General features: G+C 36.8%; 2 protein-coding genes across 3 annotated transcripts; one reads left to right on the forward strand and one right to left on the reverse strand.

The window, feature by feature from the left end:
* Positions 1-1,676: 1,676 nt before the first annotated feature.
* LOC132636547 (chlorophyll a-b binding protein 8, chloroplastic-like) lies at positions 1,677-3,226 on the forward strand. The gene is made up of 3 exons (XM_060353462.1): positions 1,677-1,837; positions 2,290-2,351; positions 2,484-3,226. Exons 1-3 carry the CDS (start codon positions 1,694-1,696, stop codon positions 3,097-3,099), a joined length of 822 nt encoding a protein of 273 aa, XP_060209445.1. The 5' UTR covers positions 1,677-1,693; the 3' UTR covers positions 3,100-3,226.
* Positions 3,227-3,380: 154 nt separating this feature from the next.
* Positions 3,381-18,119, reverse strand: LOC132636546 (elongation factor Ts, mitochondrial). 2 transcript variants are annotated; one of them, XM_060353460.1, is made up of 9 exons: positions 17,984-18,119; positions 9,904-10,226; positions 9,633-9,805; positions 8,925-9,005; positions 8,466-8,640; positions 8,123-8,307; positions 7,172-7,297; positions 4,983-5,071; positions 3,381-4,088 (listed from the first exon to the last, which is right to left on the reverse strand). In XM_060353460.1, the coding sequence occupies exons 2-9, from the start codon at positions 10,202-10,204 to the stop codon at positions 4,043-4,045; spliced, it is 1,176 nt and encodes a 391-aa protein (XP_060209443.1). In that variant the 5' UTR covers positions 10,205-10,226; positions 17,984-18,119; the 3' UTR covers positions 3,381-4,042. The 2 variants fall into 2 exon arrangements, with proteins under 2 accessions (XP_060209443.1, XP_060209444.1); XM_060353461.1 differs by lacking the exon at positions 17,984-18,119 and adding an exon at positions 15,866-16,339.
* Positions 18,120-18,870: the final 751 nt, after the last annotated feature.

Consider the following 18,870-nt stretch of genomic DNA (forward strand, 5'->3'; position numbering starts at 1 on the left):
AAAAACAATGAGGCTTTTGAGGTGTTTAATATGATTTGAGGAAAATAGTAATAGTTGAGTAACTTTACTGTCATAAAAGAAACAAAAGTGACATTTGAAGGCAATTCTCCAAACTTGGTGATCATCCGGGGAGTTTACTCTAGTATATCATGGTTAGCAGATGCTCATTATGTTTTCTAGAACAATACTTAAGGTGATTTTATAAGGACACGTCAACTATTTTTCTATTGAATAAAAAGTCTGTTGCTTGCTGTTTATTTTTAATGGTACTTACCAATAACATAATTCTTCTTATGCTCAGTGTTAGGTTCTAAAGTATCAAAGTGCCCCCATCGCTTCACTAAGTTAGTTCTGTTTGCTGCTTAGCTGTAATGTTTATCGAGGTGTGAATGATATACGAGCTATATGTTTATGATTAACAGGAAATGCTTTACTTATTTTGTTTTCTTATTTACTACATGGATAATACTGCCTTGAGGAATGATCAGACTGATTAAGTTATTTGAGCCTAGTTGGTTGAAAAAATAATGGAACTTGTGATATGAACTAGGATTCTCTAGGGTCTTTTGGAAACAGGTACACTTTACCCTCTCCAGACCCTACATTGTGGGATTTCACTAGGTATGTTGTTATACTATGGACTAGGATTGTTGGCTTTTGGAGAGATTCTGAAATTTGACATGTTTCTTGAAGATGATCAAAAGTTATCGTAAACTTTCAATGCCTCGGCCGTATTTCTCTTGAACATTTTCCCACTGAGACAGTTGCACTTCGATTTAGAGGAGATATTTTGTTGTTCTTATGTAACACGTGAAAACTCGTTATTTGATACTAAAGTCTTTTGCCGTTCGATTTAGTGGAGACATATGGGGTGTGTTTGGTAACAAAGGAGAATGTTTTCTTGAAAAATAAATAGGTTCCTTACTAATTTTCTAATGTTGGGTAAATATGAAAAAAAGATATTATCCCAAAAATATTTATATATAATTTAGAAAAACACTATGGGGTTGGGATGAGGTGGAGTGGGGGTGAGGATGGGGTTGGGCGGATGGGAAGGAGACTGAACGTTTAATGTCACTTATGAAAGTTGTTTTTTCTTCTTCTGTTAGGTAACTCATTTTCCCCATTCTTAAGAAAAATATTTTCCTAGAGAAAATATTTTCTAAAACATTTACCATACCAAACACCTATAATGTCAAACTTCTCAAAAGTAATTAGTAGAAACTTTTAAAGACTAGTAAGATCTTTGGCTTTTTTTTTTCTTTTTCCAAAAGAACTCGTACTAATTTGTCTTAATTTAATAAAAGCTGTAGGTGGCATATCGATACTTGAACAATATATTCAATTCTCTTTTGTATGGAAATGCTTAATAGTGTTAATATTTACATTTACTTGGATTCCACTAAAATCTCGAAGGGTTGCAACTAGAGCATCTAAAAATCATTTTCTGCGACTAGGAGTGTATACAATCTTCTATCCAAGTAATAATGCCACATGTGCTCTTTTCATTTGGCAATACAATCTCAAACTTTATCTGAGAATTCAAGATTTCTTCTGTCCACCACAACTTCTCTGTTTTCCACTAACCCCACAATACACTTGGTGGCCTATACCTTTGTGCCACTTTGTGTTTATTCTTGGAAAGTTGAGTGCTTGTTCTTCCTCAGCAGAAGTCAAATTTTTGAGTCAAAAAATGGCAACACAGGCATTGATCTCTTCATCATCTATTGCCTCCTCAGCAGAGGCTGCCAGACAAGTTCTAGGAGCAAGACATTTCCAATCTCCAACCAAGAAGGCCTCCTTTGTTGTAAGGGCTGCTGCCACTCCACCTGTTAAGGTAACACACCTTTCCTCTTTCTCTCCCTATATTATTAACAGGTACATTGACACGCACTATATAGCGATCGTGGTGTTTGAGTCAACTTTGTATTTTGACCTAGCATATAACATCACCTAGCGTTATTTGCATCTATTGAAGTTTTCATCCCACTTCATTTATGCCAGGATACACCGTTGGGTTACATTTCATTCAAGTCTGTGTGTGTATAATAGTGGAGTCGGGGTTAGATTTACATTTTAACTATTCCACTGGGTACTCACTACTCCCACCAGCACAAGTATCGCGTAACTTTACCCACCAAAGCTTAGGTAGATGAAAAGAAAGCACATAACATTATTCGCCTCATTTGAAGCCTAGTATCTATGGTTTTCATCTCACTTCATTAAGCGTTAAGCTACACCCTTGTGTTACATTTGATTTAAGTATTGACATGCTTTTGTGTTGAACAGCAAGGAACAAATAGGCCTCTCTGGTTTGCCTCCAAGCAGAGCCTTTCATACTTGGATGGCAGGTAAGACTGATGGGACTCTCTAAACTTAAAATTTGTGCCTCCATTGCCTTGCTAACTTCTGCATTTATCTAATCTGGACTGGCCATCTTAAATCTAAATATTCGAACATCTTCATTGGTATGTAATCCACAGCCTTCCAGGTGATTATGGATTTGATCCCTTGGGACTCTCAGACCCTGAAGGTACTGGAGGTTTCATCGAACCGAAATGGCTAGCATATGGAGAGATCATCAATGGAAGATTTGCTATGTTGGGGGCAGCAGGAGCCATTGCACCCGAGATTCTTGGAAAGGCTGGTCTGATCCCAGCAGAAACAGCCCTTCCATGGTTCCAAACAGGAGTGATTCCTCCAGCTGGAACATACAGCTACTGGGCAGACGGTTACACCCTATTTGTACTGGAGATGGCACTCATGGGATTTGCTGAACACAGAAGATACCAGGACTGGGCTAAGCCAGGTTCTATGGGTAAACAATACTTTTTGGGGCTAGAGAAAGGTTTGGGAGGCTCTGGAGATCCAGCATACCCTGGTGGACCTTTCTTTAACCCTCTCGGGTTCGGAAAAGATGAGAAGTCTATGAAGAACTTGAAGCTCAAGGAGGTTAAGAATGGAAGACTAGCTATGTTGGCTATCTTGGGTTACTTCATTCAAGGTTTGGTAACTGGAGTTGGACCTTACCAAAACCTCCTTGACCATTTGGCTGACCCTGTAAATAACAACATCTTGACCAGCCTCAAGTTCCACTAAACCAGGGGTATAGCACTCGGTTTTACCTGCCCTGTTCTGATATGTAACTTTATGTGCAGATATTCTTTTGCATATCATTGTAATCTGTTAAAAAGGGCATGTGACTCAAAAACCTGGTTTTTTTTCAGAGTTTTAGCTGGCTAGCTTCCTGCAGCATTCTTTAGAATCATGCATAAACTCGAGTCTCTAAGACAAAAGCAACTTCCAAGCAAGAGCAAATACTGGATTAAACGGAGAAATAAAAGACGTTAACCTAAAATTTGCAGCAGAGAACCACGACACAAAGGGACTTAACCTTCATTACAAATAGTCAGATACGTAAATATCATACTCGTGCAAGCCTCTTAATTATCAGTCTACTATCATGCCCTTCTTTCAGTTGGGTCCAAATCTGACAGGTATTTCCACCAAAGGAGGAAAAAAAAAAAACAGACGCTGAACGATACAGACAAAAAAATCATTTGGCACATAACTCAACAATCATGGAAGAATAATCTGTCTGACCCAAACGAACAGATTAACACGATGAAGACCTTATTCTTTTTCTCTCTTTTTGATGAACGAAAAATCCATAATGGCTAGCAGCGCGTGGTTCGGAACTCAGTAGATAATGGGTCTGCCCCTCCCTACTCTTCTCTACTTAAGTATCAGGCTTTTGTCAGTGATGGGTTCGGACCCATGATGTGCACCTAATCCACCATCATGCATTGCTCTCTTACCACTAGACCAAACCACTGGAGCAATGAAGACCTTATTCTTTTACACTACTGATTATGAAAATTCAAAATTAATACAAAACCTCTTCAAGTTTAGCTTGCGGATGGACTCCATTCAGCAGTGCCACCATGAAGACTATAATCATAAGACCTAAAACTGGAAAGTAGAGGCCCAAAGTACAGTATCTTAGGTAGTTCTCTCGCGATCATAACATAAGTTGTTCATGTTAAGCAGCATTAGCCAAAGGTTCATTTTCATTTGATGCTTCAAGCCTGCAAGGTTATAACCAATAATACAGGAGTCAAACTACGCAAAAACGAGTTATAAGGCAGGTACTGATGGCATCTCATTTGCAGCCCTAATACCTACTTCAAAGAACAGAACTAAACTCTTTCTTCTATTATCTTTTCCTGACATGTTAATAAAGGTTCCATAACTAGAGTTCTTTTGTTAATGCTGGTCTAAATGTCTCGCCAATAGTGACAAGCATAACAAAAAAACAGATTATTGGCTACTATAGATGCTTAGCTTTTGCTTTTACCATTTTGGCTAGCTTTACAAATTACTGTTCAACATGTGTGCAAACTATTTAAAACACTTAGGCAGCTTATGGAAAAAAGTTCTCCAAAATCTTGTGAACCTGCTTTAGCATACATTGAGGTCTTGGAATACCTGAGAACTCTAATTTTGCCCTGAAAATTATTGCTAAAGTTCCCACCTGCTAGGCAGTGGGGTAAAGCTCATATATTGCTTAGTTTCAAGAAATAGACATTGTTTTGCACCGAGCTTTTATTGTCAGGATCTCTTTCTAGGGGAATTGGTTCAACCCCATGGACTGTCCAATGTGCAATGGGAAACAAAAGCATTATCGTACCAGAAAGTAAAAGAAACCTGAATTCTATCTAAGCTGAAGCGAAATATGCAGTTAGTGGCAGGAAATAGGAAAGGCACTCATTGATGCTAGAAAGAAACCACAACTCTGTCAATCTTAGATAATATTCCTGCTTGAACTGGCAGGTTGCACAATTATGTCATTAAATTCAACAGAGAAGTTGGCTTAACAAGAAGTTGAAAATTCAAGGAAGCCTATATACTTTTTCTGAGATAAATAATTTAACCCAGAAAACTAGAGAAATTGCAGGTCATAAATATGTGCATATTTTTACCTCTGAAGTCCTTCGCCAACTTCAATTCTTAGAAAGCTTCCTATCTTAACTGGCGAACCGACATCCTTGGATAGATTGCTTAACAATGTCTGCAAGTTTTTCACAGATGAGTCAACTAGACTGTCTCTATATAAACACTGTATGAGAAGCCAGTACATGTAAGAAAGGATGCACATTAGAGACTGCAATGGGGTGGAATCTAGTACATAGAACCAACTGAACAAATAACATCCTAAGAAATCCACAGCAAATAAGCAATTTGATGTTTATAACAAATACGCTGAATAATTAGATTCAGACAATTGAAAAGTGAGACCAAGCTATCTTCCTTCCTTCAAGGTGATAAGTTGATTTAGACTTGAGCCTTGCACAAATCTCCAAACATATGTTGATAGAGAAATACATCTGGATAGGACCCAACGCAACATAAAAGATTCAAAAACAAGAAAATGAAGAAAAGGATGTCTGTAACATCCAGCCTAGCCACTAACTCCATATGTGCAACAGTAATTGGACCAATAAAAGCACAAGTGCAACTTTTTCAATTTTCAAAAGATGGGTCCCAAGCCAAATTATATAACTGGTTTGAGTTTTTACTTCAACGGATGTGAGAGCCTTTTTTATTTGGATAAGGTAAAAGTTAATGTGAGAACCTTGTTGCAATTGTTGAAAGAGCGCTTAAGCCCTAAAGCAACAAGCAGGCTGGGCGCTTCAACAAAACCAACCAATCAAATGCCTTTTCCTTATTTAAAAAAGGCTCATTTATGAGGCCATTGTGCTCTCTGTATATTGTAACAACCCAACCCCTCATTTGTGTATTTATCCCCTGTTCCGTGATTTGAGACATCCATAGGTTCATATAATGTTTTGGGACTTGTTGGGATGTTCAGGCCGGGGCACGAGGGGCTCGAGTGAGTTTTGGGCAAGAAAAGAGGACCAGCACGAAATATCCTAAACCAAGCTTCAAGCTCCCATTTGGGCGTCGTCACATAGAAGAAGAGCAGGTTGATTTAAGAGTAAGAGGAATAAGAGATTGAGGCCTATAACTTGAGTGATTTCTATTAAAGCTGTGGAGCAGTAGGAGAAAGTTATGGATGAACATCCTAGTATATGAACAGGAAATTCCTGAACTTAGGATAAGAAAACTAGATAAATCTGTACTGTTACCTTCTCAAATAAAAACTAGATAAATCTGAGATCGAAACTTAAAACTGTATATTTGCATCTGAATAAAAAATTTAAGATGGGTTTTCGACATAATTGACACGCTATTGTTTTTTAATTGACTGCAAACAAGTAACAAGTTCGTCAGTGCTTCCTCTGATGCTTCAATTCATTCTTCTTCTTTTTGTTGTTTTGTTGTGTTCTTGTTCTGTAGTTGCTCACACAGTTTCTGTACCAGAAAGATTGCCTGAACTTGGATAAAACTCATAAAAAGGTACATCAACCAACAAATGGACTAGCTCAAACAGGGAGGAAGGCAGGAACCATGCTTCAGAGGTGTCGGCCAAAAATTATCTGAACTGTGATGATATTTTTAATTCCTCTGCTCAATTCATATTCAATATAGTAATTTTTTTGTCCTAGTTTATCTATCCAGACAGACACCTACTATTATCTGTGTTTCATTCTTTCTTTCTTTTTTTTGATAAGGAAACATACTATTACCTATCTTCATTCTGCATTTTTATTCACTAATGCGTGTATTTAGTTGCATTTTGCACTTAAAGCATCATCAGGGCCTTGCCATTTTCTAGTGGCTTTCGCTTTGGAAAACATCGTCAAAAGATCATGGAGCTGTTTTGAGTGAAAAGCTGGTTCTTAAAGGTCCAATCTGATCTTATGTACCAACACTTTCAATTTGTGACCATTCTGAATTAGGGACTGCCGCCCATATAAGGGCATATCTGACCCATTTTCATACCAATTCTAACACCTACGCCATATTAAGGGCAATTAAAGTAATAGGGGCCCCAAATCCATTATGTGTTACATCTACCTCTAGTCCGGATTTTCATCTTGGTCCTGAACGCACACTGACAAGCATCAGCAGAATTTTTATTTTATAACAATATCTGGTATTCAAAAGAGATGTTTGGACTATGGCAAGAGCGTGACCTTTCTTATGAAAAGTAGTAGAAACAGAAATCTAGTAAAATGGCATCCCAACTAAACGATTACTTTCTTACCTTCACATTCATTGCGTCATTCACAATAAATTTCTGCTCCATTAAAACTACTTCCTCAAAATATTTGCGCAAACGACCTTCAACCATTTTTTCTATGGCAATCTGAGGCTTCCCGGAACTCTCTGCCTGTAAAGGAAAACATAACAAGTACTTAGAACTTGAATTTACAAAACCTTACAAGATGATGAATGCACGCTTCACTATTGATCAAAAAGATATGGGTTTCTGCTGAAATTGATAAAACATATTGAAGCGTCGGAATAATCCCTAGGTCCTAACAGCTGATTTAGCACAACTCCTACAGCCCGTTTGGATGGGCTTATGGCTTTTGGCTTATAAGCCAAAAGCCATAAGTTAGAAATTCTAGCTTATGGCCTTTGGCTTATTTTTGTCATTTTAGCTTAAAAACAAGTGTTTAAAGGTTATTTTGGTTTAAAAGCACCTAGAATAAGCCAATCCAAACAGGCTCCTAATTACCAAATTCCTAGAGCCATTACATAGCATTGTCTTTGTTTTAAAAATAACGGAAAAAACCTATCTGACCATCACTAAAAGATGACAAAAATGAAAAATACAGGACATATCAGATCCTCGATTAACATTTGACTGTTTATAAGTACACAAAATCTACGTGGGCTATATGCCTATATCTTATATGAAGTACTACAAGGTTCTTAAAGTGTTTCACAGCATCAAATAGAAAGAAAAGCTATTAGATTACAAGATAACAATGCTCCAAGCACATTACACCCCCACCCACCACACCACAAACCCAACCGAAGGAAAAAGAAAAGGAAAATAAAAAAATGAACAACGATGTAACAGGCATTTTTTTCTGAGCACACGCATCGTAGATCATATTTTACTCATCTGTTAGTCTTTGATTTCATAAATCCTATATCTTCACGTGAACCCAACAAAAACAAGTCAAAACTTTGCATTGACAAGTACCTGAGACTTGAGAATCTCACGTTCATTGGTTAGTGCATCAGAGGAAACATCTTCTTTTGTTAAGAACAAGGGCTTAGCAGCAACGACATGCATTGCTAATTCTGATCCAACACGCTGAAGTGCATCTTGTGAGACATTCTGATCTTCTACTTCAAGTGATAAAATCCCAGCAATACGTCCAACACCTGCATATTTTTACAAGCATTTGATTCTGTTAATTCAAATATCAAAAGCTCCAGTTTGTTTCAGATATTATTGAAAATGTTATTTTTCATAATTCCATTTACAAAAACGAATATGCATAACAAATTGGATAAAGCAAGGCATCTCACACAAATTCTACCTGGTTGAGGGGTTGTATGTAGATACGTTGATATCACACCAAGCGAAGGAGCGGGCATTGCAAAACCCCTTCTTAGCTTGACATTCTCCCCCATCATAGCAGCTACTTCAGTTATTGCATTTTGGACACTTTTTTCTCCACTCAATTTAGGATGGTCAAGGTTCAGCTTCAACTCCTGTAGAAAACAAAGAATTTAAAGGGTTCTGATCTTCGATAGAGAAGCTAAGCTGCAGAAACACAAGAGGATTTAAACTTGCACTACGAAACTAAACAGCTTAAATTGATCAGGATGCTTCCACATGAAACCATAAATCAACAAAAAGTAAAACTCTTAACAATGGAAATTAAAAGTACTTACATACTTGTCAAACATCCATCAAAATGTTAAACTGGATACCCTAAAGTCCTAAAACTAGTGTAAATATATACCGTAGAGAAAAAACTATGAAGACCACTTACCTCCAGATGTTCAACAGGAAAAGCAGCAAAAGACTGTTGTGAGCCCTCAAGCAGCAATGCCAATTTCGCCAAAGATAAGGCCTATTCATGATGCATATATAAAATAACAACTCCATGAGACAGTATCGCATCGGAGGATAGAGGAAGGTTGCTACTAAACTATGCTAAAGAGAAACTTATTTAGAGGACTATTAATGAAAATAAGATCTCCAAAACCATAAATTTGAGGATTGTCTTGCAAAACCCAAGCTTCTTGTCTTGCAAAATCCAAGCGAAATATGTACTCTCTTTTGTTCAATTGCATATTATGCCTTTCATCCAAGCTGTGCCACAACTAAAATCCACTTCGCTAAATGGGATATCCTTACTATGTATGACAAGTTTAAAGTAGTCCCACTTTTACTCTTCCTTACATATAAATAAAAACATGACAGCAATCTATCGCTGCATTTGTGGACCCACTTATCATAATAATTCATATTCCAAACTCCAACTTAATAAATTATTCCAAGTTAAAGTTTCCTATAAAACTGGGTATACTCAAGCCTAACATTCAATTTGAATCTGGAAAGTATCTATTATACAATATGTATCTAGTCCAGCTTTGATATCATTTTATCCAGATGCAGTAACACCATTCCATAGAACTTTGTCTCAAAACTTACTCTAACCAGAAAAAATTAAGTAGGGTCAGAAGCGAATACTAACCAAGTATTGAAAAATTTCATTCCTTGCAACAAAGTCTGTTTCACAGTTAAGTTCAATCACAGCTGCCTTCCTTTCATTCTGTGCCAAGGCAAGCAACCCTTCAGCAGCAGTTCGAGACGACTTCTTCGATGCAAGAATGATCCCTCTTTTTCTTAGGTCTTTCTGAGCAGCCTCTGCATTGAAGAGATATTATCACTTCATTCTATGCCAAGAACGGCAAAAGAATAATAGGAAGTTGAGTAAGGAAAAAACAAATGATTTGCACACTTGCCAATATCCCAATTGCTAGTGACAAGAGCAGCTTTGACTTCTTTTATGGGAGCACTTGTTCTTTCTCTCAGCTGCTTTATTAAGTTCATCTGCTCTGACGAGGAAATCTCGGCTGAATATCTCCTAATAGAGACTGCAAATGTTCTAGGCCCATTCCCATATTTGTGAAAATAGCCTCTAGACTCAGCAATGGAATTTCCGTAACGTGTCAAAGTAGAGTAGCCATGACGGCTACATATAGAACTATTTAAACTCTTGTATATGATCTCAATAGGACGTTTTACACCCCGATAAAATACCATCTTCCAGTTAGTGGAATGTGATCTGAAAATTAAGAAACATGGATATCCTTAGTGTATGCATGATGATCTCAAAGCATTTGAAGAATCGTTTATTTATATCAAAGAAAATAGATATACACACACACAGAACATTGAAGTTCAGTTGTTAGAAGATTCACAAGTGAGGATTCTATCAAAAAGGCAAATCATATGCAGAAACAGAGGAGAAAGAGGGGAAGAGACCTAAAAGCAAACATAGGTCGGAAGAGAGAACACTAAGATCCAAGGCCTCCTCTTCAGGGATATGGAAGATCAAACTATGGAATTAGCTCAACAAAATTCAATCACAGCTATAGAAAATTGAGAAGTAGAAGAGGTTGAACCTCTTCTCATTCAGCAACAACAAGCCATTCATGACAAAGAAAGGGAGACATCAGTTTGGGTTCAACAAAATATGATCAAACTGGGCAAATTACTGGGGGCAGATTTCCAGGGGCATGAAGAGGAGGCCTTGGAATTGTTGTTACAAGTAGATAGTTGCAGACAAGCTAGAAGGATGGAGTCTGACAGTGAGTGCAAGAAGACAAGATTCAAAGGGGCACAAGAATTAAAAGGTCTACTCACTTTTGATGCTAAATTCAAGAGCAAGGGGGAAAGGAGTAAGGGGAGCAAGATACTTAACTCGGATCCATGCAGTTCAAAATAGTTTCTTGGAATGTGAGGGGATTGAATGACAGGGATAAAAGGAGAATTGTGCAGAGTTTGGTAGTTGACTGGAAGGCAGATATCAGCCTCCAGGAGACTAAACTAGAGGGGGACATTAGAGATATTGTCAAACAAGTGTGGGGAGGAAGATGGATCAAATTTGCTTACTTGGAGGCTAGTGGCACTAGAGGGGGTATCATGATGATGTGGGATTGCAGAAGCTGGAAGGGGGAAGTTTTGGAAATGGGCAGCTATACTTTGACGTGCAAGTTTGAAGCACAACTTCAGAACTTTTCATGTCATATAACTGGGGTCTATGCTCCAAATAACTACATCGAAAGAAGGACGGGAAGAGGTTGGTGCAGTCCGGGGATTGATGGAAGGACCTTGGGCTGTTTGTGGAGACTTTAATGTCGCCAGATTCATCTCAGAAAAAAGAAATTGTAGGAGAAGAACAAGGAGTATGGTGGAATTTTCTGATTTCATTGAAGACATGAACTTAATTGATCTACAATTAGAAGATGGTAACTACACATGGTTCAAAGGGGATAATCAAGATAGAGCTTCCAAAATTGATAGGTTCCTGATTTCTGAGGAGTGGGATGACAGTTTTAGTAATATAAAACAGATTCCCCTACAAAGATTAGCATCTTATCACATTCCACTAGCTTTAGAGGGGGGCACGTGGAACAGGAGCAAAAACTATTTCAAGTTTGAGAACTGGTGGCTAGGAACAACTGGTTTCAATCATTGTTTTAAAAGGCAATGTCAGGACTCGCCCCGGGGCTCGCCTCGGGGCAGGGCAGTGGCAAAACGCTCTAGGGCTAACGTGCGGGGCTTAGTTCCTATGAGGCTTACGCCCTAAGCGCCCAACCGTACGCCCTAAACACGCCCAACCGTACGCCCTAAACACGCCCAACGCCCAGGGCTCGCCTAACAGTTCTTACACAAATTATATTTTAAATTCCTTAATTAAAATCATTCACCCTCATAATTGTTTAACAAAATAATGATATTTAATAGTTTTTCATCTATAGAAATAGAAGATTGGGTGTAACTCATATAACAAGTCCTAGTATTGGATATTTACTATTTGAGAACGTCGTGAGGGTGAATATCACTTAATTTAAAAAAAAAAAAAAACACATAGCGGAATTGTACATTTTCACTTGTCATTGGTCATAAGTCCTATGTATCAAAATTATCATATAATTTTATTTTTTGTTCATGAAGAAGTTATGTTTTAATTGTAATATTGATAAATTTTATTGATTATTTGCTTATAGGGAGATAAAATGAATAGTATGATAGTAATAGTGTTTTAAGAAACTGTGTTTTTTTCCGTGTTTGAAAGTTAAAATGTTAGAATTGTTTTGCATTTCATAATAGCTTTTATTTCAATGTTATATATAATTACAAGTTATAAGCGGTGTATAATGGATTGCTTTGATCATTTTTTTGTGAGGATCAAGCGCGCGCACGCGCTCACACACACACACACACACACACATACATACATACATACATACATACATATATATATAGATATAGATATATATATATATATATATATATATTTATTATTTTTTTATTTATTTTTTCATTTATTTACAGTTTTCTTTTATTTTTTATGTAATTTTACCTATTTAAAAATATTTATTGTAATTATATTATTTTAAGAAATACTAAAAATTAAATACCCATGAGGCTTACGCCCCGCCCTCGAGGCTTACGCCTCGTCGAGGCGGATGTAAAACGCCCCGCCTTACGCCCCGCCTTTTAAAACACTGTTTCAATGACAGAGTCCAAGAATGGTGGAGCTCTTTCAGTTTTTCAGGCATGCCTGACTATGTACTGGCTTGTAAATTAAAAGCTCTCAAATCAAAACTCAAGGACTGGAGCAGAAGTGAGACAGGAAATTTGGGTCATCAAAGGAAGAAGTTGTTAAGCCAAATGGCAGAACTGGATGAGGTGTTGGGAGACAGAGTTTTAACAGAAGAAGAAACTGTAAAAAAGGCAGCACTGTTCATGGAGTACGAGGAGTTGATAAAAAATGAGGAAATCTCATGGAGACAAAAATCTAGGGCCCTATGGTTGAAAGGAGGTGACAGGAACACAAAGTTTTTTCACAAAGTGGCAAATGCACGTAAAAGATTCAACAATATTGACCAACTGATGATCCAGGGAGAATTAACAGAGGAGCCAGCTAGAATAGAAGAGGAAATTATTGATTACTACCACAAACTGTACAAAGAAACTACTCGGTGGAGACCTACATGCCATTATGACAATTGCCCAGTCTTATCTGAGGAGGATAAGGATTCTCTACAAGGTAGCTTTGATGAGAGTGAAGTGCTAAGGTGCTTGAAGTTATGTGCAATAGATAAAGCACCTGGCCCGGATGGCTTTACTATGGGGCTCTTCATCAAGTGTTGGGAGATAGTGAAGCAGGACATCATGAATGCTTTTCATAACTTCTATGACAAAGAAGTCTTTGAAAGAAGCTTCAATGCAACATTTATTGCTCTCATTCCCAAGAAGAAAGGTGCTAAGGAACTAAGGGATTTCAGGCCTATCAGCTTGATAGGTAGCATCTACAAATTGTTCTCCAAAGTTTTGACAGAGAGATTAAAAGGAGTGATCTCAAAATTGGTGGATTCTCAACAAATGGCTTTCATTAAAGGTAGACAGATCATGGATGTTGTCCTCGTAGCTAATGAAGCAGTTGACTCTAGGTTGAAACAACAGAAACCTGGTATTTTGTGCAAACTTGATATTGAAAAGGCTTATGACCATGTTAATTGGAGTTTCCTTCTGAGCTTGCTAGAAAGGATGGGTTTTGGTCAAAAATGGATACACTGGATTAAATTCTGCATCTCTACTGCTAGCTTTTCAGTCCTTATAAATGACTCTCCAGCGGGGTTTTTCAAAGCACAAAGGGGACTCAGGCAAGGTGACCCTTTATCACCTTTTCTGTTTGTGATTGCTATGGAAGGCCTTAATAATATGATTAAAACAGTCAATCTGAATGGATGGATAAAAGGCTTTAATGTAGCTAGAATTGGTAATGACAGATTAGAGGTGACTCATTTACAATATGCTGATGATACTCTCATATTCTGTGATGCTGAAGAGGATCAATTGAGATATCTTAGGGTGATTCTGGTTCTTTTTGAAGGAATATCTGGCTTGCATATCAACTGGAGGAAAAGTTTCCTTTACCCTATTAATGAAGTTGCAAACATGGACCTGTTAACTGCTGTTCTGGGTGGTGAAGTAGGCACCTTACCAACAATATATCTTGGAATGCCTTTAGGAGCCAAATCTAAGTCAGTAGAAATTTGGAACAATGTCATTGAGAAGTGTGAAAAGAAATTGGCCAGGTGGAAGACCCAATATCTGTCTATGGGTGGCAGATTGACTCTTATCAACTCAATACTTACATGATGTCCTTGTTCCCCATCCCAACATGGGCCATCAATAGGTTGGATAGCATCAGGAGGAATTTCTTATGGCATGGGAACAAAGAAAAGAAAGGTTACCACTTGGTTAAGTGGAAAGCAATCACTTTAGGCAAGAATCTTGGAGGGTTAGGGATCAAGAACTTGAAGATTCAGAGTGAAGCTCTTAGAATGAAATGGTTGTGGAAGTTCACCAATGAGAATCAACTCCTTTGGGGGAATATTATTAAAGCAAAGTATGAACAAGAAGGCAAATGGATGACTAAGGAGGTCACTACACCATTTGGGGTTAGCCTATGGAGATCCATTAGAACACTGTGGAGTGAATTGAGGGATAATTCAAAGATCAAAGTGTTTGATGGGAGTAAAACTAGCTTTTGGAAGGACAATTGGCATGAAGTTGGCAGATTAGATGTGGTCTTCCCAGATATCTTCCATATAGTTCTAAACCAGCAAAGGACTATAGCAGAGATGTGGACACCTCAAGGATGGAACATCATTTTTAGAAGACATATCAATGACTGGGAAGTGCAAAGAGTGGTTGAATTCTTTAGTACACTAGAGCAGTTTAGTGGACTACAGAGGGGTGAAGATGTATTATGGTGGCAAGGCAGCAGTAAGGGTTTATTCAAAGTTAATGCAGCTTACAAGTTGATGAATCAATCCAATCAGCAGATAGCCAACTGGCCTTGGAAACACATCTGGAAAACAAAAATTCCTCACAAAGTTGCCTGTTTTGTGTGGCTACTGGCTAAAGAAGCAGCTCTTACACAAGATAATTTGATGAAAAGAGGTTTCATTTTATGTTCCAGATGCTTTTTGTGTGGGGAAACATCAGAGACAGTTAACCATCTTTTCCTTCACTGTAAGATAACAGCTCATCTATGGAGAATTATTCTTAATCTCAAAGGCATTTCTTGGACCATGCCTGGGAAGGTTACAGATGCTCTTAAAAGCTGGGAGGAAACAGGCTTACAGGCAAAGGACAGGACTAGATGGAGAATTGTCCCTGCTTGCATTTGGTGGACAATCTGGAAGGAGAGAAACTCCAGATGTTTTGAGAATGTGGAGAATGGGGTGCAGAAGATCAAGTTAAGCTTTATTTTGCTGTTGTGTTTTTAGTGCAATCAGATCTACTCTAATGATTCTGTCACTATAATTGATGTTTTAGATACAATATAGAGAGAGGGCAGTAAAAGTTACTTTCTTGTAAATATGGTTTCAGTACTACCTAAGTACTGTTTGCTGCATATGAAATATAGAAAAAGTTACCAGTTTCAAAAAAAAAAGAGAGAACACTAAGATCCATTGCAAAGATTGAAGCAAAATGTGAATAACCAGACCTATAAGCTAGATCTTTACTGCTGAAGCAGAAGTACATTCTACATACACAACCTGAAATAAGGTTATTTCTGTTTCCCATAAACTGGTATAGTTATTTAATATAGGATCTCCTTCCAATAAGATGAAACAGTCTAGTAATCCATGCCAGTTAATTCATACAACTGAAGCACACCTAATGAATGATGATACTTCCGACCAAACTTCTAGGACACTTCAGTCCATCTTATAGTCAATGAAAGGCAGGCCGATGTGCACTTCGTGCTTCTACTTCCAGACTGTATGGTTAAATTGCAACAAATGTCTACAGTGATATCACCATTCACTGAGCATGAGTAACGACAATGTCTCTTCACCAAAGGGAATTCAACAAACAACTATTTTTGATGAATTAAGAATCTGACATAATTAACTAGATTATGCATGACATTGCAGGAAAACATAATTATAACAACTTTCATGACAGTTTGAAGGCCATCAGTTAGAAGTGTTTTAGTGATCCAATCATTCTGCACAACATAATTACAAGTCATGGCACTTAATGGAATTTTGCCGTTGACCTCATAATGCCAAGTGGGCGAGTGCTAACAAATGGAAATGCACAAAATTTCAGGAAACCATCAAAGACAGCATGAAAACTGGGTTTTCTTGAGGAGGGTAGATCATTTCTGTCAAGCTGAACCTAATTTAACTAAATTCTAACTAGAAATAACAACAACAACAACATACCCTGTGTAATCTCACAAGTGGGATCTCGGGAGGGTGGTGTGTATGCAGCCTTACTCCTACCTTGTGAAGGTAGAGAGGCTGTTTCTGATAGACCCTCGGCTAACTAGAAATAGCATAGCTTAAAAAAGGTAAAAGAAATGCAGTAAAACTGAAAGAGACATAGGAGCACCCCGAGCATGGAAGTTCCTTTCGTGCATTTTTTCAAACACTTTATCTGCTAAACTTATTTATTCATATAGGTGATCAAGAAAACAACTTTATTTATATAATAGTTGATTCACTTCAGAAATCAAAAAGAAAAAAAAGCATGCACAAGCGTGTTAATACATGCTAAAAACACAAATTCATTCATATAATAGTTGGTTGACTTTTTGTTGAGAATGGAAACACAAATTCATTCAACTATTTTTTTTTTTAGAATAGTTGGCTGACTTCAGATATCAAAAAGAAAAGAAAAAAAAGGTACACACGACACTCATGGAAATTCTTTTGGCGCATTTGCTCAAACACTTTATGTGCTAAACCTTACCTATCATATTACTTCATCAAGAAAATAAACTTATTATAATAGTTTATTAACCTCATAAATCAAAAAGAGAAAAGAAAGAAAAGCACGCACAATCGTTATAAAGAAGCTAATTTTGGCTAAAGCATACTATTTTTTCTTTCTTTTTTCTGTCTGGCAAAATTTTTAAGCACCCCGGTCATGAAAGTTCTTTGGGTCATTTTCTCAAACACTTTATGTCCTAAAATTTAATTATTCATATACTCTATCAACAGAACAAATTTATTCATATAATAGCTAAACTGACTTCAGAAATCAAAAAGGAAAAGAAAAAATAAAACAAGTCAAGAAAAGAATTTTGGCTAAAGCACACTCTTTTTTTTCTTTTTGACAAAAATTTTAAGCTTAAAACAAAATTGAATAAAGAAATTAAATCCACCAGCTCTTTCTAACTCATTTTCTAATTAACATATATGACTTCAAACAATTAAACGCTAAGTTAATGAACCTAATTCAACTAAATTTTAACTGGAAGTTCCTTTGGCGCATTTTCTCAAACAGTTTATGTGTTAAAATTTTCAAACAGTTTATGTGCTAAAATTTACTTATTAATATTACTTTATCAAGAACACAAATTTATTCCAAATAGAAAAAAAAAAAGAAAAAAAAAGCACAATCTTGATAAAGCAAGTGGAGTAACTAAATTTTGGCTAAATAAACTCTTTTTTCTTCTTTTTTTCTTTTTGGCAAAATTTCTAAGCATAAAACAAAGGTGAATAAAGAAATCAAATCCACTTACACTCCTTCAACTTCATTTTCTAATTAATAAATATGACTTTCAAACAACTACAGTACAACATTAATTTAAGGAACTAAAAGAACGAATTCTCATTGTTCTAGCAGGTTTGGTTTTTGCAGTAACATTGAATGAAAGCTATCAAAATTCACAGTCAAATTTGAGGAAAAACAAAACCCTAAAAATAGCTGTTTTCCCCTCTAAAAATTAGAATTTTTAGCTAATTTTTTTAATTGATAAGATTTTGGTGGTAAGAATATTACCAGTGATGCTAATTAGGAGCAAAAGAGTGTGCAGCCGGTACTGAGGACGCCGTGGTGGCTTTTAAGGGTTTGGCTTTTATTATCTTTCTTACTGGTTTGTAATTTGTTTACTTTCTCGGGGCTTTTAATTAAAGTTGACAAAAATGATTTAAAAATTGAGTTGGGTAACTCTAATTTTTTTAATGGAAAACTTAGTTGTCATAGTTATTTCTAAAACCTATTTATGAATAGTAACTATCTTTTATTTTATTTCTTATTCATAACTAAAATATTTTTTTAAATTACACATCATAACTAGTGTCTTGTATTTCACAAGTTTCTCTTTTAAATTGGTTTTCTCTCACCACTCAAATCTATTTCTCCCTCACCCTTCTCTTTCTCTCTCTCCGTTCCCTCTCTTGCCCCCAGATCTGTGAGATCTACTTCCATTGATTGGCTTATGATTAGCAGAAACTGATCTACGACTGCCAAATTCACTTTTATTCTTTGACGAATTGAATGCCCCATCACAGTTTGTTGATTCCAAGCAGTACCAAAATTCCAAGCTTTTCCTTCCATTAGTTTGTTGATTCCAAGTAGTACCAAAAGGTACAACAATAGATGAACCCTAAAACACAAAATCAGGCAAATAAACCATCATTCAAAATCAGAACAACAAAACAACTTAACACACACAATCGCTACCAAAAAGCCAAAAAAGCCATACCAAAATAAGATCGAACAAAGTGCCCTTGTCAACTTTAATGAAATCAGCATCAAAGCTCTTCAAATCCTCATCAACGGCTTTATCATCGGTCTTAGCATCAACATCCACGTGGCGCTTACAATAGTCAATCACCTTAGCCAAGATCTTACTGGTAACATTAGGAAGGGGAATCATCTGTTTT

The sequence above is a fragment of the Lycium barbarum genome, chromosome 4 (genome assembly GCF_019175385.1).
Source record: "Lycium barbarum isolate Lr01 chromosome 4, ASM1917538v2, whole genome shotgun sequence".
Classification (NCBI taxonomy): Eukaryota; Viridiplantae; Streptophyta; class Magnoliopsida; order Solanales; family Solanaceae; genus Lycium; species Lycium barbarum.

Excerpts from the sequence above, each read along its gene's own strand:
- LOC132636546 (XM_060353460.1), bottom strand. The coding sequence starts at position 10,204 with ATGGTATTTTATCGGGGTGTAAAACGTCCTATTGAGATCATATACAAG. Across the intron at positions 8,641-8,924 it reads TTCCTGTTGAACATCTGGAG|GAGTTGAAGCTGAACCTTGA; the intron begins GTAAGTGGTCTT and ends TGTTTTCTACAG. Across the intron at positions 8,308-8,465 it reads ACATACAACCCCTCAACCAG|GTGTTGGACGTATTGCTGGG; the intron begins GTAGAATTTGTG and ends AAAAATATGCAG.
- LOC132636547 (XM_060353462.1), top strand. The coding sequence starts at position 1,694 with ATGGCAACACAGGCATTGATCTCTTCATCATCTATTGCCTCCTCAGCA. Across the intron at positions 1,838-2,289 it reads CTGCCACTCCACCTGTTAAG|CAAGGAACAAATAGGCCTCT; the intron begins GTAACACACCTT and ends TGTGTTGAACAG. Across the intron at positions 2,352-2,483 it reads CTTTCATACTTGGATGGCAG|CCTTCCAGGTGATTATGGAT; the intron begins GTAAGACTGATG and ends TGTAATCCACAG.